Source organism: Nerophis ophidion, linkage group LG10, assembly GCF_033978795.1.
Source record: "Nerophis ophidion isolate RoL-2023_Sa linkage group LG10, RoL_Noph_v1.0, whole genome shotgun sequence".
NCBI classification, from domain to species: domain Eukaryota; kingdom Metazoa; phylum Chordata; class Actinopteri; order Syngnathiformes; family Syngnathidae; genus Nerophis; species Nerophis ophidion.
The window spans coordinates 16406702-16430191 of NC_084620.1; the positions used below are offsets into that span (position 1 = coordinate 16406702).

The 23490-nt window shown below is 42.4% G+C and overlaps 1 protein-coding gene across 1 annotated transcript; it reads right to left on the minus strand.

Annotated features, from left to right (window-relative positions):
• Positions 1–12222: 12222 nt before the first annotated feature.
• On the minus strand, positions 12223–22906 carry cnpy3 (canopy FGF signaling regulator 3). The gene is made up of 6 exons (XM_061912662.1): positions 22681–22906; positions 22002–22128; positions 16365–16461; positions 16170–16292; positions 15975–16092; positions 12223–12607 (listed from the first exon to the last, which is right to left on the minus strand). The coding sequence occupies exons 1-6, from the start codon at positions 22787–22789 to the stop codon at positions 12378–12380; spliced, it is 804 nt and encodes a 267-aa protein (XP_061768646.1). The 5' UTR covers positions 22790–22906; the 3' UTR covers positions 12223–12377.
• Between the last annotated feature and the right edge of the window lie 584 nt (positions 22907–23490).

The following is a 23490-nucleotide window of genomic DNA, read 5'->3' on the forward strand; positions in this document are numbered from 1 at the left end:
GTGAATGTTGTCTGTCTATCTGTGTTGGCCCTGCGATGAGGTGGCGACTTGTCCAGGGTGTACCCCGCCTTCCGCCCGATTGTAGCTGAGATAGGCGCCAGCGCCCCGCGACCCCAAAAGGGAATAAGCGGTAGAAAATGGATGGATGGATGGGTTTCCACACACACACTTATTTCCTATGTTGACTAGAGGGGAGCACTTTTAAAACCGACACACAGTCAATTTGAAAAATCCCTCCTTTTTGGCACAACCCTAATTTTGATCGATTTCACCACCAGGGGTGCAAATGAGATCTCTATTTTTTGTTTTTTGCAATGTGCTTAAGGCCGATGACAAAGGAGTCACGGACCACATATGGCCCCTGTGCTGCACATTGGGCAACCCAGCTGTAGAAGCTAACTGTTAATGGCCACTATAGTCTTAGTACCGTAGTGTTTCAGACATATTTCACTGGTGCACGTGCCCCAGTAAAAATTTCACCAATAAAAAAAAACGCTTCAGAGTTTTAAGTCTACATAACATAAACAACAGCGCACATACTACTTAGTATGGTAATTGATTGCTACTGTATTCACTCCACTTAACAATGAGCACATGGCTACTTAATATGGTAATTTATTCACGTGTGGATCCAGACTTCGGTTGAGAGAGAGAGAGAGCGAGGCTGCGAATCACTGCGTGAGGTAGGTAATGTTAGCCAACAACAATTTGTTAATTATATTATTTTGATTTTGATTTGACTCAAACTGTAACTCCTAGATGGATTTAAGAAAGTTATTCGCCCGCAGCAGACAAGAAGCAGCAGGAATGAGAGTTGTAAGTGAAGTCCTAGCTAGCTAGGCAACATCATTGTCTTAAGTTGATGCTAAGTTAGCTAACTTTATTCCTTGTATCAAGACAAACATATTCATTTGCTGTACGAGCTGTCGGGGGAATTTCCAATGAACATGAAACATAATGTTGGTTATTGTCTGCTGGTTCTGCTGGTTCTCGCTCTTGGGACGTGGAACGTCACCTCACTGGGGGGAAAGGAGCCTGAGCTAGTGCGCGAAGTAGAGAAATTCCGGCTGGATGTAGTCGGACTCACTTCGACGCACAGCAAGGGCTCTGGAACCACTTCTCTTGAAAGGGGCTGGACTCTCTTTCACTCTGGCGTGGCCGGCATTGAAAGGCGACGGGCTGGGGTGGCAATTCTGGTTGCCCCCCGGCTTAAAGCCTGCACGTTGGAGTTCAACCCAGTGGACGAAAGGGTAGCCTCCCTCCGCCTTCGGGTGGGGGGACGGGTCCTGACTGTTGTTTGCGCTTACGCACCAAACAACAGTTCAGAGTATCCACCCTTTTTGGGTACACTCGAGGGAGTACTGGAGAATGCCCACCCGGGTAATTCCCTTGTTCTGCTGGGGGACTTCAACGCTCATGTTGGTAACGACAGTGAAACCTGGAGAAGCGTGATTGGGAAGAATGGCCGCCCGGATCTGAACCCGAGTGGTGTTTTGTTATTGGACTTCTGTGCTCGTCACAGTTTGTCCATAACAAACACCATGTTCAAACATAAGGGTGTCCATATGTGCACTTGGCACCAGGACACCCTAGGCCGCAGATCCATGATCGACTTTGTAGTTGTGTCATCGGATTTGCGGCCTCATGTTTTGGACACTCGGGTAAAGAGAGGGGCGGAGCTTTCTACCGATCACCACCTGGTGGTGAGTTGGCTGCGATGGTGGGGGAGGATGCCGGACAGACTTGGCAGGCCCAAACGCATTGTGAGGGTTTGCTGGGAACGTCTGGCAGAGTCTCCTGTCAGAGAAAGTTTCAATTCCCGCCTCCGGAGGAACTTTGAACATGTCACGAGGGAGGTGCTGGACATTGAGTCCGAGTGGACCATGATCCGCACCTCTATTGTCGAGGCCGCAAGGTAGTTGGTGCTTGTCGTGGCGGTAATCCTAGAACCCGCTAGTGGACACCAGCGGTGAAGGATGCCGTCAAGCTGAAGAAGGAGTCCTACCGGGTTCTTTTGGCTCATAGGACTCCAGAGGCAGTGGACAGGTACCGACGGGCCAAGCGGTGTGCAGCTTCGGCGGTCACAGAGGCAAAAACTCGGACATGGGAAGAGTTTGGGGAAGCCATGGAAAATGACTTCCGGATGGCTTCAAAGCGATTCTGGACCACCGTCCGCCGCCTCAGGAAGGGGAAGCAGTGCACTGTCAACACCGTGTATGGTGCGGATGGTGTTCTGCTGTCCTCAACTGCGGATGTTGTGGATAGGTGGCAGGAATACTTTGAAGACCTCCTCAATCCCACCAACACGTCTTCCAATGAGGAAGTAGTGCCTGGGGAATCTGTGGTGGACTCTACTTTTTCTGGGGCTGAGGTTGCTGAGGTAGTTAAAAAGCTCCCCGGTGGCAAGGCCCCAGGGGTGGATGAGATCCGCCCGGAGTTCCTTAAGGCTATGGATGCTGTGGGGCTGTCTTGGTTGACAAGACTCTGCAGCATCGCGTGGACATCGGGGGCGGTACCTCTGGATTGGCAGACCGGGGTGGTGGTCCTTCTCTTTAAGAAGGGGGACCGGAGGGTGTGTTCCAACTATCGTGGGATCACACTCAGCAGCCTTCCTGGTAAGGTTTATTCAGGTGTACTGGAGAGGAGACTACGCCGGATAGTCGAACCTCGGATTCAGGAGGAACAGTGTGGTTTTCGTCCTGGTCGTGGAAGTGTGGACCAGCTCTATACTCTCGGCAGGGTTCTTGAGGGTGCATGGGAGTTTGCCCAACCAGTCTACATCTGCTTTGTGGACTTGGAGAAGGCATTCGACCGTGTCCCTCGGGAAGTCCTGTGGGGAGTGCTCAGAGAGTATGGGGTATCGGACTGTCTTATTATGGCAGTCCGATCCCTGTACGATCAGTGCCAGAGCTTGGTCCGCATTGCTGGCAGTAAGTCGGACACGTTTCCAGTGAGGGTTGGACTCCGCCAAGGTTGCCCTTTGTCACCAATTCTGTTCATAACTTTTATGGACAGAATTTCTAGGTGCAGTCAAGGCATTGAGGGGTTCCGGTTTGGTGGCCGCGGGTTTAGGTCTCTGCTTTTTGCAGACGATGTGGTCCTGTTGGCTTCATCTGGCCGGGATATTCAGCTCTCACTGGATCGGTTCGCAGCCGAGGGTGAAGCGGCCGGAATGAGAATCGGCACCTCCAAATCCGACTCCATGGTTCTCTCCCGGAAAAGGGTGGAGTGCCATCTCCGGGTTGGGGAGGAGACCCTTCCCCAAGTGGAGGAGTTCAAGAACCTAGGAGTCTTGTTCACGAGTGGGGGAAGAGTGGATCGTGAGATCGACAGGCGGATCGGTGCGGCGTCTTCAGTAATGCGGACGTTGTACCGATCTGTTGTGGTGAAGAAGGAGCTGAGCCGGAAGGCAAAGCTCTCAATTTACCGGTCGATCTACGTTCCCATCCTCACCTATGGTCATGAGCTTTGGGTCATGACCGAAAGGATAAGATCACGGGTACAAGCGGCCGAAATGAGTTTCCTCCGCCGGGTGGCGGGGCTCTCCCTTAGAGATAGGGTGAGAAGCTCTGTCATCCGGGAGGAACTCAAAGTAAAGCCGCTGCTCCTCCACATCGAGAGGAGCCAGATGAGGTGGTTCGGGCATCTGGTCAGGATGCCACCCGAACGCCTCCCGAGGGAGGTGTTTAGGGCACGTCCAACCGGTAGGAGGCCACGGGGAAGACCCAGGACACGTTGGGAAGACTATGTCTCCCGGCTGGCCTGGGAACGCCTCGGGATCCCCCGGGAAGAGCTAGGCGAAGTGGCCGGGGAGAGAGAAGTCTGGGCTTCCCTGCTTAGGCTGCTGCCCCCGCGACCCGACCTCGGATAAGCGGAAGAAGATGGATGGATGGATGGATGGTTCTGCATCAATGATGATTTGGAGTAAGCATGTGTGAGTTGAGTGCTTCTGAAATGGTTTATCTTCAGGAAGAAAAATATTTTTCCATATCATCAAGTCATGAGCCAAATTTTTGAATCATTCAAGTTTATTTCGCAGAAAAATAGCACAGTAGACTTGTCTTGTTAATCGGTGCGACTTTGACTAAAATAATCTTGTTTTGTCACCAGAAAAATGGCTACAGCTAAAGCACCTGGTTTTGTTTCCAGAAAAAATAGTAACATTTCTGTATTTGTTTTCAGAAAGATGGCTGAAAATATCGGGTTTTTTTGCCCCATTTAGATTTTTTTAAAATATATTTCCATGTCTGTCCTGAGTCCTCCTCCAACTTGTTAGTCGGTTTGCCTTTTGCTAAAATACTCACTAATAGTCTCTAGAAAAATGGCAAAAAATATCTGGTTTTGTTGCCACAATTTGATTTTTTTCTCCCTAAACTTTTTTTTTTCATGCACACATCTGACTGCGTCTCACTGAAAATGACACACAATCCACTTTTATGTCACGACCCGGCAGTTGGGAACATCTGGTCAACTGTATAACAGTTACTGTAATATTTCCATGTCTGTCCAGAGTGATTGACCACTTTGCAAAAATGAAAACGAGGCGTTACAGTTTACTTCTCAGAAAATGATTCCCTGAACAGACACACAACAGTTGTTAATTTATTCTACTACTGTGGCTTTATTTTTTTGTGAATATTTTATAGTTTTGTGTATCTGAAATAGGATTAGCCACATTGCCATAAATGGAAATTAAATAATATAAAAGAACCCAGATATGTAGGGGTACTTTATTTTTTGTTTTACTTATGTAGATGTTAAATTTGCAGATGATTACTGCAATAAATATTTCAAAAAGATTCATTGCGCTTCCTTTTTGCTTTTACCAGTAGCAGTTTAGAAGTCTGGAGTAAAAAAGTGCACAAGTAGGTCAAATGCATTAGTTAATTTCAGGTGGTTAATCAAAGATCCATACAACATAATCTGATATGATTTCATAGTTTAAAGCACTATTTATGTATTTTTTATGATAAATAAGTGCTAAAAATGTTTTTGCTTGCGCGCTTTGCACGCTCACATGAATTATTTGTGCCCCAGGTGTGCCCCAGTACAGTATTAGGTCTAGTGACGCTCCTGGACGCGAGTAGTTTTACATCAGCTTCGGAGGTCGTACAATAAGCTGTTCACCTGGCGGGTTTTTTCGGGGATGAATAGGGAAGTCCCTCATTAGGTGCTGTATGGTTTTATCATATATTGCTGCTTTTGCACCAGTCATTGTTTACTTTTGTATGCACATTAAATCAAACTAAAATCCTGACCTTGGAGCAATGTTCACGGACTCTAGTATTTGACTATCAATCACAGTGGTTCTCAACCTTTTTTCAGTGATGTACCCCCTGTGAACATTTTTTTAATTCAACTACCCCCTAATCAGAGCAAAGCATTTTTGGTTGGAAAAAAAGAGATAAAGAAGTAAAATACAGCACTTTGTCATCAGTTTCTGATTTATGAAATTGTATAACAGTGCAAAATATTGCTCATTTGTAGTGGTATTTCTTGAACTATTTGGAAAAAAAGATATAAAAATAACTAAAAACTTGTTGAAAAATAAACAAGTGATTCAATTATAAATAAAGATTTCTACACATAGAAGTAATCATCAACTTAAAGTGCCCTCTTTGGGGATTGTAATAGAGATCCATCTGGATTCATCAACTTAATTCTAAACATTTCTTCACAAAAAAAATAAATCTTTAACATCAATATTTATGGAACTTGTCCACAAAAAAATCTAGCTGTCAAAACAGAATATTGCATTATTGCATTTCTTCTCACAGTTTATAAACTTACATTCATATTTTGTTGAAGTATTATTCAATAAATATATTTATAAAGGATTTTTGAATTGTTGCTATTTATAGAATTTTTTTTTTTTTTTTAATCTCACGTACCCCTTGGCATATACCTTCAAGTACGCCCAGGGGTACGCGTACCCCCATTTGAGAACCACTGCTCTATGAGATGCAATGGTTTTCCGTATTGGGACTATGATTTCGGTCCTAACTTGTTCACCGGCCCTCATATAGAAAGTACTTTTCCTTGTTGATGTCTCAAGAAGGGTGGCAATACAAGAACACACACACACACACACACATGGTAAAAAGCACACCCTCCCAGAGAACATAGCGATGGATCGCCATCCAAATGAATATCAGTTCTTATTGTTTTTGAAAGAAAAGGCTGCTTGTGTTTGTGATACAAAAGAGGACAGGAAGGAGGTGTGATCATGTCTGCTCGGCTATCATTTCACAGCCTAAATGTGCAAAGGTCAGCTGTTATTAATGGCAGGCCCTGAGGAGTGTGTGTATGTGTGTGTGCGTGTGTGTGTATGCTAATGTTTGCCAGTGTGGAGGCTTGCATGTCACACCTTTCTGCTCCAAATGCCATGTAGTTCGCCATTAGCACCTTTGCGTATTAGCGTTCACGCCGCACGCTTTCCCCCATGCACACACGACATTTGTGTGTAAAAACAATACACAACATGTCACTAAAAGCTACTACAAAGTGTTTGCAAAGTAGACGGTCCTTAATTCCATAAGTGAACGCTAGTTGTGGTATTAATCTGTCCAATGAGGACATAATAAGCAAGAATGAATGGTTTTGTGTGGATGTTTTTAACGTCTCACAGGCAAGTGTTTCGGAGCGAGGAAGGCGTCCCGCTGATAACGTAACGCCAAATGTCACTGGGTTCTGCTCCGCTTGGTGCGCGCTAAAAGGACAGCAAATGTAGCGTGCAGTAGTAGAACCGATGGCCGACGGATGCGGAGTTTGTTTGTGTGCGACCGCTGACAAAATGGCTGCCGTGTCACCAATTTGACGCCTGTTGACCTTCCTGGAGTGAGGAGAAAGAAGATGAATGAAGGTGCTTCTGGCCTCGGTCTCACGCTAACTCTTTTTCTTCGACTTTCACCTCAAAAGGAAGCAAAGAAAACAAAAATGGATCACAGTTAGCGCTGGCGTGTCTGCTTCTGTTGTTGTTGGTATTCTTTCAACTTTTTTAAACTTCTTTTTTACGCGAATGTGGTGTTTTTTTCCAAACATAAAATTGCTTTTATAGTAATTTGTTCCAATCAGTTTACATTAACACATTGACTTCTTCTTTGAATTTCATTTTACCATTTACAGAATCGTCACTTTCTGCTGCCCCACACTGGCCAAAACGTTAACTGCAATTTTATATGCTGTTAAAGTTTTTTTTTTTATGAGAAAACTGCCGCAGATAAAGCATGTGTATGTGTGTGTTAGGGTTGTACGGTATAACAGTATTAGTATAGTACCTTGATACTAATGCATCATATTTGGTACTATACCGCTTCTGACGCCATGGGTGGATCTACACCTAACATCCACTGTAATGATACCAAAGTACAGTAGTGTGTCTAGACCAGGGGTCTCAATCTCTATTTACCTGGGGGCCACTGGATGCAGAAACTGGGTGAGGCTGGGCCGCAAGAAAAGATTTCTTAAAAAAAAAAAATCTAACTTGCACTTTTTAATGAATTCACCTTCTTTGAATGGCTTTCCCGCCCTAGCAACATTCTTGCAAGCCCTCCCGATGTTTCCGGGAGACTCCTGAATTTCAGTGCACCTGCCAACAGTCTCCTGGGGCAACCATTCTCCCGAATTTGTCCCGACCAACATTATTAAGGGTGTGCCGTTATAGCACTTTCTTTTAAAATACTCTGCAACATGTCATCGCGTCCGCCTTTTCATCATACAAACAGCGTGCCGGCCCAGACACATGTTGTATAAGGATTCTGCAGACACACACGTAAGTGACTGCAAGACATACTTGATCAACAGCCATACAGGTCACACTGAGGGTGGCCTTATAAACAACTTTAACACTATTACAAATATGTGCCACACTTTGAACCCATACCAAACAAGAATGACAAACACATTTCAGGAGAACATCCGCACCGTAACACAACATAAACACAACGGAAAAAATACCCAGAACACCTTGCAGCCCTAACTCTTCCAGGACGCTACAATATGCACCCAATAAACCGACGCACAGAGGGGGCGTTTAATGTGTTGGGGGGCGGTGTTTGGTGGTAGCGGTGGTGTATATTGTAGCCCAGAAGAGTTAGTGCAGCTAGGAGTTCTGGGTATTGTTTCTGTTGTGTTTATATTGTGTTACAGTGTGGATGTTCTCCCGAAATGTGTTTGTCATTCTTGTTTAGTGTGGGTTCACAGTGTGGCGCATATTTGTAATAGTGTTAAAGTTGTTTATAAGGCCACCCTCAGTGTGACCTGTGTGGCTGTTGATCAAGTATGTCTTGCAGTCACTTATGTGTGTGTTTATACGCCAGATACAACATATGACTGGGCTGGCACAGCTGTTTGTACAGGTTGTAGAAGGCGTTAAAGGCAGTGCCATTACGGCACCCCTTGAACATTGTTGATTGGGTGAAAATCGACAGAAAGTCGAGAATGGTTGCCCTGAAATTCGGGAGTCTCCCGGGAAAATCGGGAGTGTTGGTAAGTATGACGCTGTCAAGCGCCATTCATATAAAACTTGCGGGCCGCACTAACATTAAATTGTCATATCAAGGTGCGGGCCGCAAAATAACGTCTCGCGGGCCGCGTGTCTGAGACCCCTGGTCTAGACGATACTACTATGATTATGTCTTTCGTTTTTTTTAATTTTTTATACTATGTATATAAACTCAGGAAATATGTCCCTGCACAAATGTGGACTTTGAATATGACCAATGTATGATCTTGGACAGACTAAGATTGTTAAGCAAATTTGTGGTAGTATCAAACAACAGAAGAATAAATTATTACATTTTAACAGAAGTGTAGATAGAACATGTTAAAAGAGAAAGTAAGCAGATTTTAACAGTAATTGAACAAGTAAATTAATAATTTATTTTCTACCACTTGTCCTTAACAATGTTGACAAAATAATAGAATGGAAAATGACACAATGTGTTAATGCATACGTCAGCAGACTAAATTTGGAGCCTTTGTTTGCTTACTTACTACTAAAAGAAAAGTTGTCTTGTATGTTCAATATTTTATTTAAGGACAAACTTGCAAAAAGAAACATGTGTAATGTACCGTAAGATTTTTTTGTTAAAATAAAGCCTATAATGCTATTTTTTGTGGTCCCCCCCTCTATTTAGAAAAGTATCCAAGAGTATCTAAATAGTTTTGATACGGGTATACCAAAATACTGGTATTGGGACAACACTAGTGTGTGTCACAATAACAATAATCTCTTTCTGCCTATAGTGTACAGTCTATGTGTTTCTTCATAAGTGACACACTTTGTGCCTAAATTCAGGACAGATTGTCAAAAGAGAAACAGAAGATTTGCAGTCATGTTGTTTATGATAAAATATACATTTATTAATAGCTAAAAAAAGTGGAAATTACATTGTGTTGTTAACATAGTAATAAAAGACAAATTAAACTCAATAGAAATACATGTAGTGTTCATATGTAGAGAGGCAACACAAATACAATACAAATGCTCAATGTTATCGGGGACTGCTATTGCTTCATGCAATTGTTTGCCTGATCATCCTGTTAAAGTACCAATGATTGTCGCACACATACTAGGTGTGGCGAAATTTGACCAATCACCCTTGATCACCCCCTGGGAGGTGAGGGGAGCAGTGGGCAGCAGCGGTGCCGCGCCCGGGAATTATTCCAACCCTTAATGCTCAGTGCCGAGCAGAGAAGTAATAGGTCCCATTTTTATACTGTTTGGTATGACTTGGCCGGGATTTGAACTCACCACCTACCGATCTCAGGGCGGACACTTTAACCACTAGGCCACTGAGTATATGATTTGTGATGTTGTGCCCGAGCCCTTTGTTGCAGTGCCTTTTTGTTTTGTTGGCAGTGTAGTTTTTGTTTTCTGAATCATTGACAGTGTGGAGAATAAAAGACTTGTCAACACTCACCGCTCTTGTCCTCTGCACTTTTTAGGATCCACGTCAGTAAGCCCCGACATATACACATCATGTCCCGCTGGGTAGCAACTTCAACAACTTTTTTTTGGAAGTGTTGTGAATGCAGCGCCCTTGGACTAATGTCCGCGTGTGAAAGTGCCATTCATATAAATCTTGCGGGCCGCACTAACATTAAAGGCCTACTGACACCCACTACTACCGACCACGCAGTCTGATAGTTTTATATCAATGATGAAATATTAACATTGCAATACATGCCAATACGGCCTTTTTAGTTTACTAAATTGCAATTTTAAATTTCCCGCAGAGTTTATTGTTGAAAATGTCACGGAATGATGACGCATGCGCATGACGTCACGGACTGTAAGGAAATATTAGCGCTGCACCAAACACAGCTAAAGGTCGTTTCTGTTCATGGCGTAATTACACAGTATTTTGGACATCTGTGTTGCTGAATCTTTTGCAATTTGTTCAATTAATAATGGAGACCATAAAGAACAATGCTGTTGGTGGAAAGAGGTGGATTGTAGCTGTCTTTAGCACAGAGACACAGCGGTGTTTCTTTGTTTTTAACACAAAGCGGTCAAGCGAACATGTTTCTCTACGTCAACCAGCATGTTTTTGGATGGGAAAATTGTGATATGTATCTTACCGGAGACATCATTGGATTATTCGTCCTCCTGCAGTAGCTGTTTAAAAGGCAGCTGTGAGCTTGGGTCCCCGGCTTCTCTCTGAGACACTTCGTGTTCACCGCAGCCATCCGACCTCGAGGTATGTCTTTACAATCTCACTAAAACACTATTAAAACAATAAGCAGATAAGAGATCTTCCAGAATTATCCTAGTAAATGTGTCTAACTACATCTGAAGCGCTCACACTGCCGGCGCCTGGAGCCATCGCTTTTTTTTTAAATTTTATTTTATTTTATTTTTCCTAGTCCTTCGCTATCAATATCATCATCCACAAATCTTTCATCCTCACTCAAATTAATGGGGGAATTGTCGTTTTCTCGGTCCGAATAGCTCTTGCTGCTGGAGGCTCCCGTTAAAAACAATGTGAGGACGTGAGGTGCCCTCACCCTTGTGATGTCATCGTCTGCGACTTCCGGTAAAGGCGAGGCTTTTTTATCAGCACCAAAAGTTGCGAACTTTATCGTGGATGTTCTCTACTAAATCCTTTCAGCAAAAATATGGCAATATCGCAAAATGATCAAGTATGACACATAGAATGGCCCTGCTATTCCTGTTTAAATAAGAAATTAGGCCTTTAAACTTTCATATTAAGGTGGGGGCCAAGAATTTTAGACCCTTTCTCTAAAGCATAGTAATAATGACAATGGATTTCTATCAACTAGAATACTCAAAGTATTCATTCACTCCACAGTCGCACAAATGTGATGGTAAGCCACATTTGTAGCCACCACTGCCCTGAGGTCAACTGACAGAAGCGTGGCTGCGTGGCCCCTCCGACCACCACCTTCTGTATCATGATGTCGCATTGTTAAAAACCAGCTCTACTCCCATCCAGCGGTGATAATGTGACATTACAGCCTACACAGCGCTGCTTTACTTTTGTATAATGGTGTCTATTTCACAGTATGTGCATACTTAAAGAACTCCTTGAAGATGTTTTGGGTATTCTTGTAGACTAAACTGGTGAAAGTAACACATTTTAGCTCTCGCATCAACTCCCTGTCTAAAATGGTATGTTGTTGCATTGTTTAAAAACAGACTCTGGCTCCCTCTTATGGTGATAATGCAACACTACACTACAGTCCAAAGAGTTGCTATATTTTTGCAACACGTATTTATTTAATGTGTTTATTTCACAGTATTTATTTAAGGGGTCCATTGGATCAACCCTCTTTTTAAAACGGTATGTTGTTCCATTGTTAAAAACAAACTCTGGTTCCCTCTTGCGGTGATAATGCAACACTACACTACAGTCCAGAGAGCTGCTTTATTTTTGCAAAACGTATTTATTTAATGTGTATGTTTCACAGTATTTATTTACTTAAGGGACCCATTCGATATATTTGTTTTTGTTGTATATTAAAACTGATGAAAGCAACAAACTTTACTTGCTTTATTCATTTGTTATACTGTACTAGTACCCATAATGAATATCACAATAAAATAATGAATAATAAAATCCATCCATCTATTTTCGACCACCCCTCCCATTTGGGGTCGCGAGGGTGCTGAAGTTTATCTCAGCTAATCAATTTAAAAAATAAAAATGATGGATATTGAAGTAAATAGACGACTATTAAAACAAAATAAACCATGAGTGTGTTTAAAACATTTTATTGTCAGACAGCATAATATCACACAAATATTCAAACAAAGCAACAAAAATTCTTATAAACACACACACACAGACACACACACACACACGGTTCCTGCAGTTCTGTGGATTCCTCAGAAAGTTCATTCATATTTCCCCTCACAGCTCAGTCTTCACTCCAGACAGAGACACCTGAGGCTGAACGTCCTCTTCTGACATCCCCCCTTCCTCCGTCCTTTTTACAGGGGCTTTGCTCCTCTTCTTCTTTTTCTTCTTCTTCTTCTGGCTGTCTGATCCCCTGTCACCTGCCTGGTTCTGCTTCTTCTTCTTTTTCTTGTCTACTGCCATGTCTCCCTTCTTCTTGGGTTTCCATGCCTCCTGCAGGCAGGCTGGACAAAAACACAGGTCAGCCTGTGGACGTGGTTAAACAGAGTCGTGTGCAACGACAGCATGGCCAACTAAGCAACAGGCGCCATGACTGCTACCAAGGACGTATGCGGCTGTGCCCAGATGCATTCCATTGCTGTTGTTTTGACGTAATAAACCAAAATAATACCCTTTATATACTCCAGCTCATAAACTTAGAACAAAACATTCTCTAATTTTGTTCAAGTATAATTTTGCGGCCAAATTTTATTGTCACGCCTGTAAATCTGTTTTTATGTTTGATCATGTTTTGTTTTGTTTTCTGGACTCTTGTTCCATTTTTTCACTTCCTGGTTTGTTTTTGTTACCATAGCTACTCATTAGTTTCCACCTGTTTCCCTTAGTCACGCCCCGATCATCAGCCTCTCACACCTGTTTCTAGTTACCACGGCCACTATTTACGTCACTTGCTTTCTGTTTATCGTTCTGGGATTTTTGCATTCTGCCTCATGCCTTCACGCACCCTCGATTACCTTGCTATCCATGCCCCTTGTACCGGTCACAGTAAGTGTTTTTGTGTTAGTTATTCATAGTTCTGCCACAGTGCAAGTTTAAGTTTAGTTCCTTGTCTTTCATGCCATCGAGCAGTTGTTTTGTTTCCCTGTTTGTATTTTTGTAGCCAAGTTTTGTACCTCTTTGTGAGCGCCCTTAGTTGGTTTATTTTTGTATTTAGTATTCCAAATAAACAACCATGTACTCACAGTCACGTCTGGCTCGTCCCGTATTCTCCTTGCATCGAAGAAGCAAAAATAATCCATGTCCAGGTGTGACATTTATGCACTTTGCTGTTACATTCCTGCAGTGTTTTGTGACCAGCAGGCACTCTTAACACGCACCCGAGGGCGCAATAACAGAAATACATCCATCCATCCATCCATTTTCTGCCGCTTATTCCCGTTCGGGGTCGCGGGGGGCGCTGGCGCCTATCTCAGCTGCAATCGGGCGGAAGGCGGGGTACACCCTGGACAAGTCGCCACCTCATCGCAGAACAGAAATACACTGAAACAATAACTTATTACCCTCATTTTACCAAAATCCCTATTAGCTTTGAATTGTGTGCGAAGTAGGGCTGGGCGATACATCGATATATACGATATATCGCAGGTTTGTCTCTGTGCGATATAGAAAATGACTATATCGTAATATTCGATTATATGTTCTCACATCGTTGCTTTAAGCTGCGTGCATTACATTACTGGCGTGTCTCATTCCTTCTCGTCTCTTCTTCTCACAGAGACGTAAAATAAGCCCACCTTCTTAAATACAGTACGTCACATACTCTCGCGCGTCTAGTGTCATATGCTCTCACCGAGAGCTAACGTTAGCATGGCTAACGTTAGCTGAGGCAGGTCAAGTTGCATTTAGCTGCGGGCATTACACAAGTGTTTCTCACTCCTCGTCTCTCATTCGCACAGATACGGAAAACAAGCCCGCCTTCTTACATACGTCACATACTCTCGCGCGTCTAGCGTCATAGCTCTCGCCGATCAGAGAGGTAGCAGCATGGCTAACTTTAGCTGAGGCAGGTCGAGCGAGCGGAGCTTGTGACATTACAAGAGAGAGATGGTGCGAAACTTATCACAAATGGAGGAAGAACAATAAATGCCCAACATAAAGAGCAGGGGGTCCATCATTTGGCGGTGGTTTTGCTCCAAGTGGGAAGATATTCAGCAGACAACAGCGATATGCTGTTCAATGTATATATTATGATGATTAACCTGTGTGATGACTGTTTTATGCTGATAGTATATATGTGTACCATGAATTGATTAACGAGGACCCCGACTTAAACAAGTTGAAAAACTTATTCGGGTGTTACCATTTAGTGGTCAATTTTACATAATATGTACTGTACTGTGCAATCTACTAATAAAAGTATCAATCAATCAATACTAAGTATGCAGCAGAAGTGTTACTACAAAAAGGTAGCAACACTATTAATTTGTTCTTTCATTTAAAATGTCACCCGTGAGAGAATGAAGAGTAATTAATAAATACAGTTTTGGTCAATTGACTTTGTTGTGATTTCCTTCTCTGCATGAAAGTTTAAAAGTAGCATATATTAATGCAGTATGAAGAAGAATGTTTTAATGTGGACATATAGAATCATCATACTGCTGTGATTATATGCATCAAGTGATCATTCAAGGCCAAGGCAAAATATCGTAATACAAATCGTATATCGCAATATGGCATAAAAATATTGCGATATTAATAAAAGCCAATATCGCCCAGCCCTAGTGTGAAGTATGCTAACTGTGGTGTCTTCCTGCAATGAATCATTGTATTATTCTAACAGATCTTTCTTTTTTGTAACATGGTAAGTAAATAAGTGTAGTTTTGTACTTATTTCCCCATATTTCTGCAAAATAACTGGTAATAATGGTGAGCAGTAGAGAATATGGAGTGATCTTTGGATCAGAACATATTTAGCCTTATTCATTATTGAAGCATTTCTTGCCACTTTATGTTGTTTATTTTTTATGATATTACACTCAAACTTGGTTTCTTTTACTCTTCTAATGTATGTCTATTTGTGGTGTGTTTGACTTTCTCTTCTACAGTTACCAAATTGCAATATTATTGTTATTGTTCGCATTAGCTTCTGTGTGTTCTGTCCTGAACAAAACGCAGGCGTTGTTGTGTGATGACCTCTCACAACACCCTGTCATCGCTGGCTCTCCAGTGTTGAGGGTGAACCTTCACCTCCCAAACTTGTCTTCTTTCCAAGTTTTGGACGTAAAACCTTTTCACAATTCTCGCGGGTGGAGTAGCCCCATGCTACACAACGGTGCCTTTTTACACATAAAAAAACTAACGAGGAAGCATTGCAAATACATAGAATGACAAAAACCTCAAAGTTAGTAGCAGTCAAGGTGCCCTATAGTCATGTGAGGACCATTGAGGACATCGCCTTAAACCGAGTTGGCCATACTCTCTTTATACAAGACTGGGTTAGCCTAATCTAGTGCTTCGCAAATATTTTCTGTTATGCCCCCCCTAGGAAGAATAAAATATTTTGTGCTTTCCACCGTGACTATCCATCCATCCATTTTCTACCGCTTATTCCCTTTTGGGGTCGCGGGGGGCGCTGGCGTGACTATAAATAGTGTAATTTTTCTATAAAATGGTTATAATTATACCTCTGTATAACATTGTAAGAGTATTAACATTAAACTAACATCACACCAGTCATTCCTCGTCTGTCACCGTGGTTACAGTGAAGCCAAGCACTACATACACTTCATCATATTCTGCTACGGCCCCGAGGTCACTATTTGAGAAGGACTGGTAATCAATCGTGTGTGTGTGTGTGTGCGTGTGTGTCACCTGCATCCTTTCCTTTGAGCACATGCTTTTCACACAAGTATGTGGTCAGGTCTTCTTCCTGGCTGCCTTTATACCAGTCTTCAATCACGTCCTCGTACTGCTCCACCAGCACGTCACACTGACACACACAACAACCCATGTTACATCTACTGGTTATGTCTGTGTGTGTGCGTGTGTGTGAGTGAGATAACACACCCTCTTCTTGAGGTCAGCCACCTCTGCTGACGTTTCGTTCCACAACTCATATGGAATGTCCATCACCACATTTACACCTTTATTGACTAGACCGTGGAGGGTTGAGAAGGTCTCTGACATGCCCTACACACACACACACACACACATTTTTAGAGAGAGCTAATAAACACAGACTTACTTTGAAGCGTGACTAACTTTGGCGAATCGGTTGCTGCCGCTTCTCTCTTTGTGCAGGTTGTACTCCAACAGCCGCTGACACACGTTTTCCACGACCTCTATGAAGCGCAGGTCACTGTGGAAAGATGAAACTTGCAGAGGAGGCTGACCTTTGACCCCATTCAACGGCCAAAAGGTATCTTTCTAACAGTGTATGTATGACATGTTCAACTGACGCACGCACGCACGCACACACAGGCAGTGTCTCAAGTACCATTCCATCAGGAACTAAGATACTTAACCCTTGTGTAATGTTCATATTGTTGTCACTCAGCCAGCGTCTGTGGGTCTGATGGACCCATTGCATCTTGTGGTTTTTAATGCTTCACAATCAAACACTTTTATGTTAAAATACTCAACAGATGTTTATTGGGATAAGGTAAACATCTGTTCAGTATTTTAGCATGAAAGTGTTTGATTGTGAGGCATTAAAAGCCACAAAATGCAACGGGTCCGTCAAACCCACAAACGCTAGCTGAGTAACATCAATATAAACGTTGCACGGAAAATTTCTCTGCCAGTTTCTGCATCCCTCAGGTATTCTTCTTTTGTGTTTCTGCACCTGCGGTTCCCACACGAGGTTGCAACACTGTTTGTCAACACTGTCTGCTCTCATTTTCTCGCACAATTGACCCTCTGATGTTCTGTGTACCTACACTCTGTCCTCCTCCTGTCTAGGCCTGCTGTGTGTCTGTGTGTGTGTGTGTGTGTGTGGGGGGTACACAGAACATCAATTTCCACACTTCTAATGGTCCAGTGGACCCGGACATCTTATATATAATAGAAATGTGTTGGGGGGGGGGGGGGGGTGTATATGGTGTCTGGTCTTTAAATATGTATTCTGATATATGTTCCTCACAGAAAATGAGTCAGTAAGTCTCTGTTTGAAAAATTAATTAATTGTATCACTTTTCTTTTAATAAAAAATGAAAACGGGTCCCACAGACCCGAACACCACACAAGGGTTAATAAACACATACTTATCTCTGCATTTAGGAGTCCCGTCCACACAGGCGCATACTTTTGTCTTAAAAGACGCAGACTTTTACTAGGGCTGCGCGTATGCGTGTACACGGCACAAACGGACACTTGTGATGACGTCACAGTTGTGTGCTGTCATTTCCAAGCTCAACAACATTGTTGAGAGGACTTAATGTTTAAACATGAAATTGCTGCTATTTTCACTCAACATTAGTTAAAAAGACACATCAAAATGGGCTTTGCCACACTCCCACTGTCGCGAATGACAGTCAGCTGTTTTGGATATGATTGCTGTGGAACCTCCACCTGATGTCCAGTTTAATGACAAATCATGAAGGTTAGAGTGAAAGTACCACTGATAGTCACGCACACACTAGTGTGGTAAAATTAACCTCTGCATTTGACCCATCCTCTTGTTTCACCCCCTGGGAGGTGAGGGGAGCAGTGAGCAGCAGCGGTGGCCATGCTCAGGAATTTTGGTGATTTAACCCCCAATTCCAACCCTTGATGCTGAGTGCCAAGCATGGAGGTAATGGGTCCCATTTTTATAGTCAACTTATGTGTGTTGCTTCCAGTTTTGTAAATGAAGCTGGCGGCCGTGCTTGTGCATAAAAAGCAACAAAGCAACTAAAAACACATGATGTTGCTTCTCCTTGGAGTGTGTACTGATGTTAAAGACAATATACACTTCATTGCACATGTACAATATCGATGATTAAATGCTTTATATAATTTCCTTAAACATGCAAAATGTTTACCTTGGCTCGTTAGTGCGTGCTGATTTTGTAAGTAATGTAGTCTTGACTGCACATGTAATACATCCCCATGTTGCTGATTAAACATGCTAGAATTCTATCAGTGTGGGGTTTCACCTAACATGACTCTCGTCAGATCCTTGTAGTTCGCTGAGCTCCACACAAGGGTCTGGGATCGAGGGCATTGCAAACTCCTTCCAGATAGCAAAAAATAATGAACCAATCAGGATCGCCGGGCGGGATTTCATAGATGTGACGTAGCGCCGAAGCGACTGTTTGATTCAACCAACAAAGGCGGATCTATCAAATACTAATTCTTTAAAAGATGAAGAGAAGGCATTTATTGGTGGCAAGGATGTTTTGCCTCTTCTTCCGACGGGGTTTGAATTTCCCATCGTCGCTCTCACCAGCGTCACGGGTTGATTTGGATGTGAGTGGTTGAAGTAGCACGTCATTCAAGATAACGGACAAGTGGTTTATCCAATCACATACAATTATTTTTTTTACAAGGCCCCGCTTTCTGAAATACATCTCCTATTGAGAAGTCCCAGATTCTTGTGTGGAGCTCAGCAAACTACAAGGATTTGGCGAGAGTCAGGTTGGGTTTCAGCAGCATAGGCATGCTTTCGCTCTTTAATAATGTTCCCAGGGCTCTGTGTAAGTGCAGGCTGGTTTTAAAAATAATGTACATGTCATTGTATACGTCTAGTATATCAAAATAAACATAAAGGAGGTGTAATGCCATCAAGTCAGCTGTTGCTGCTTTTTTTCAGGATTGTGTTTGGACATGTGCATGACTGGGGCCGTATAGCTCGGTTGGTAGAGCGGCCGTGCCTGCAACTTGAGGGTTGCAGGTTTGATCTCAGCTCCCGCCATCCTAGTCACTGCTGTTGTGTCCTTGGGCAAGACACTTTACCCACCTGCTCTGAGTGCCACTCACACTGGTTTGAATGTAAAAATTTGATAGTGGGTTACACTATGTAAAGCGCTTTGAGTCACTAGGGAAAAAGCGCTATATAAATATAATTCACTTCACATGACTGCAGGAATTAAAGGCCTACTGAAACCCACTACTACCGACCACACAGTCTGGTAGTTTATATATCATTGATGAAATATTAACAGTGCAACACATTCCAATACGGCCTTTTTAGTTTCCTAAAATGCAATTTTAAATTTCCCGGGAGTTTCTTGTTGAAAACGTCCCGGAATGATGACGCGTACGCTTGACGTCACAGACTGTTGGGAAATATTAGCGCTGCGCACACACAGCTAAACGTTGTCTGCTTTAACCGCATAATTACACAGTATTTTGGACATTTGTGTTGCTGAATCTTTTGCAATTTGGTCAATTAATAATGGAGAAGTCAAAGTAGAAAGATGGAGTTGGGAAGCTTTAGCCTTTAGCCACACAAACACACGGTGATTCCTTGTTTAAAATTCCCGGAGGTGAAACTTTACTATGGATCAGAGCGGTCAAGCGAACATGAATCACGACGAAATGTCAACCAGCAGTTTTCGGTGAGAAAATTGTGGTAAAAAGTTACCACTTACCGGAGATCAGCTGAGCTTGTCAAGCCTGGACTGTGGTTATTTTTGCTTCTTCGATGCAGAGAGGATACGGGACGAGCCAGACGAGAGTGTAAGTACATGGTTGTTTATTTGACCACTAAATACAAAAATAAACGAACTAAGGGCGCTCACAAAGAGGTACAAAATTTGGCTACAAAAATACAAACAGGAAAACAAAACAACTGCTCGATGGCATGAAAGACAATAAACTTTAAACTTAAACTTGCACTGTGGCAGAACTATGAACAACTAAAACAAAGACACTTACTGTGACCGAAACAAGGGGCATGGATAGCAGGGTGCGTAGCAGGTAATCGTGAAGGCATGAAGGCAAGCACATGTGAAAATCCCAGACTGATGGACAGAAAGTAAAATCCTTAAATAGTAGCAGTGGTAATGAGAAACAGGTGTGAGAGCTGAGGGACGGGGCGTGACTAGGATGGAAAGGTGAAAATCAATGGGTTGGCATGGAAACAAACAAAACCAGGAAATGCAAAACGTGAAGCAAGAGTCCAAAAACAAAACAAAACATGATCAAACATAAAACCAGATTAGCAGGCATGACAGAGTTTGTGCCGTCCGTACAGCTGCCGTCGAATTCCATCAGACACTGGCCTCAAAACACCCGTGGACACACCCTTCCGACTATCAGGTACTATTAAACTCACTAAAACACTAGCAACACAATAGAAAGATAAGGGATTTCCCAGAACTATCCTAGTAAATGTGTCTAAAAATATCTGAATCCGTCCTAATCCAATCGCCTTTTTTTTTTTTAACTTGATTGATTTATTTTTTTCTAGCCCTTCGCTATCAATATCCTCAAGCACGCATCTTACATCTTCGCTCAAATTAATGGGGAAATTGTCGTTTTCTCGGTCCGAATAGCTCTTTTTGTTGGAGGCTCCCATTAAAAACAATGTGAGGATGTGAGGAGCCCTCACACGGGTGACGTCATCGTCTGCTACTTCCGGTAGAGGCAGGGCTTTTCTATTAGCGACCAAAAGTTGCAAACTTTATCGTCGATGTTCTCTACTAAATCCTTTCAGCAAAAATATGGCAATATGGCGAAATGATCAAGTATGACACATAGAATGGACCTGCTATCCCCGTTTAAATAAGAACATCTAATTTCAGTAGGCCTTTAAATGTGTCATACTTGATCATTTTGCGATATTGCCATATTTTTGCTGAAAGGATTTAGTAGAGAACATCGACGATAAAGTTTGCAACTTTTGGTGCTAACAGAAAAGCCTTGCCTCTACCGGAAGTCGCAGACAATGACGTCACATGTTGATGGCTCCTCACATATTCACATTGATTTTAATGGGAGCCTCCAACAAAAAGAGCTATTCGGACCGAGAAAACAACAATTTCCCCATTAATTTGAGCGAGGATGAAATATTCGTGGTTGAGGATATTAATAGCGACGGACTAGAAAAAAAATGCGATTGCATTGAGACAGATTCAGATGTTTTTAGAGAAATTTACTAGGATCATTCTGGGAAATCCCTTATCTTTCTATTGTGTTGCTAGTCTTTTAGTGACTTTAACTGTACCTGATAGTTGGAAGTGTACGTCCACGGCCGGGTGTTGACGCGCAGTGTCTCAGGGAAGTCGACGGCAGCTGTATGGGCGGCACAAGCTCAGCTGATCTCCGGTAAGAAGCGACTTTTTAACCACAATTTTCTCACCAAAACCTGCTGGTTGACATTCGGTTGGGATGCATGTCCGCTCTGATCCATAGTAAAGTTTCACCTCCGTGAATTTTAAACAAGGAATCACCGTGTGTTTGTGTGGCTAAAGGCTAAAGCTTCCCAACTCCATCTTTCTACTTTAACTTCTCCAATATTAATTGAACAAATTGCAAAAGACTCAGCAACATAGATCTCCAAAATACTGTGTAATTATGCCGTTAAAGCAGACGACTTTTAGCTGTGTATTTGCGCAGCGCTCATATTCCCTAACAGCCCGTGACGTCAAGCGTACACGTCATCATTACGCGACATTTTCAAGAAAAAACTCCTGGGAAATTTAAAATGCCAATTTAGTAAACTAAAAAGGCCGTATTGACATGTGTTGCGATGTTAATATTTCATCATTGATATATAAACTATCAGACTGTGTGGTGGGTTGTAGTGGGTTTCAGTAGGCCTTTAAGTGTAGACATAGACAGTTATAAAAGTACACTTGTGTGAATGGTGATTGTTTTAACAACTAAATAAGCGTTTTTGAAACTCTCCTTGTTCATGTGGACATGGCCTAAGTACACACGGGTACACACTAGTATACTTTTTGAAGTACTTACGACTTGACGTATTTGATTGGCGGCGCACCCTTGCTGTCGATGAATCGATAGTTTCTGTCGATGACTTCTTTAGTCTTTCCAGTTTCTTCAAACGCTGACTTCATCTCGATGCTGACAAACTTGCACACTGAAATTAAGACACACAGTCGCTAAAATCAATAATATATATTTTTCCCCATACAGTATATCCATTGCCATATTTTAAAGTGTTCTTCCGTTCATTTGGTTATAGGCTTATAGACAGATGTGTATTGTTTGGAAGCATGCAGCTCATCCTGCATGGATGGGGACTGTGTGGCGCAGTGGATGAGTGGCCGTGTGGAACCCGAGGGTCCCTGGTTCAATCCCCACCTAGTACTAACCTCGTCGCGTCCGTTGTGTCCTGAGCAAGACACTTCACCCTTGCTCCTGATGGGTGCTGGTTAGCGCCTTGCATGGCAGCTCCCTCCATCAGTGTGTGAATGTGTGAATGGGTAAATGTGGAAGTAGTGTCAAAGCGCTTTGAGTACCTTGAAGGTAGAAAAGCGCTATACAAGTACAACCCATTTATTTATTTATTTATCATCCTTCTACGCCGGTGAAAGTTTCCTAATATGTCATCATGATTACTATATTATAACTAGTGTTGTTCTTACTACGTTATAATCACAATATTGTGTAATAATCACCAGTCCGTTACCTTCACAATTGTCCGGAAGATGAACCCATTCATCGTCGCCGTCTTTCTTCTTCTCCGCTCCAGCCGCAGCAATGATGAAGAAAAGCCAAATGTGAGCAACTGAATTCATCCCAGCGCCTTTAATGATGCTACAGTTGTACTTCAGCGTTTATAAACAAGCTTTTGACGTGTCTTCTCGTTCTCTGGATTATCGAAGATGAGACCACTTCCGCCTTCTAGGTCCTCGTCGACCAATAGGAAAGCAAGAAGTGGCACAATTTGGACCAATGAGAACCTGGGGGGGGGGGGGGGGGCTCCATTCGTGGAGCAGTTTCTATTTCATCCACAGGAGGGCGCCTTGCGCACAGATTTAACGAAAGCGCTCATCAAAACTCAAAAATATTTTAGGCCAGGGGTCACCAACATTTTTGAAACCAAGATCTACTTCTTGAGTACTGATTAATGTGAAAGGCTACCAGTTTGATACACACTTAAATTGCCAGAAATAGCCAATTTTCTCAATTTACCTTTAATAAATAAATACACACACATATATATATATATATATATATATATATATATATATATATATATATATATATATATATATATATATATATATATATATATATATATATATATATATATATATATATATATAAATGGATATTTCTGTCTGTAATTCCGTCCTACATTTTTTTTTCCTTTTACGGAAGGTTTTTTGTAGAGACTAAATGATGAAAAAAACGCTTAATTGAACGGTTTAAAAGAGGAGAAAACAAGAAAAAAATTAAAATTACATTTTGAAACATAGTTTATCTTCAATTTCGA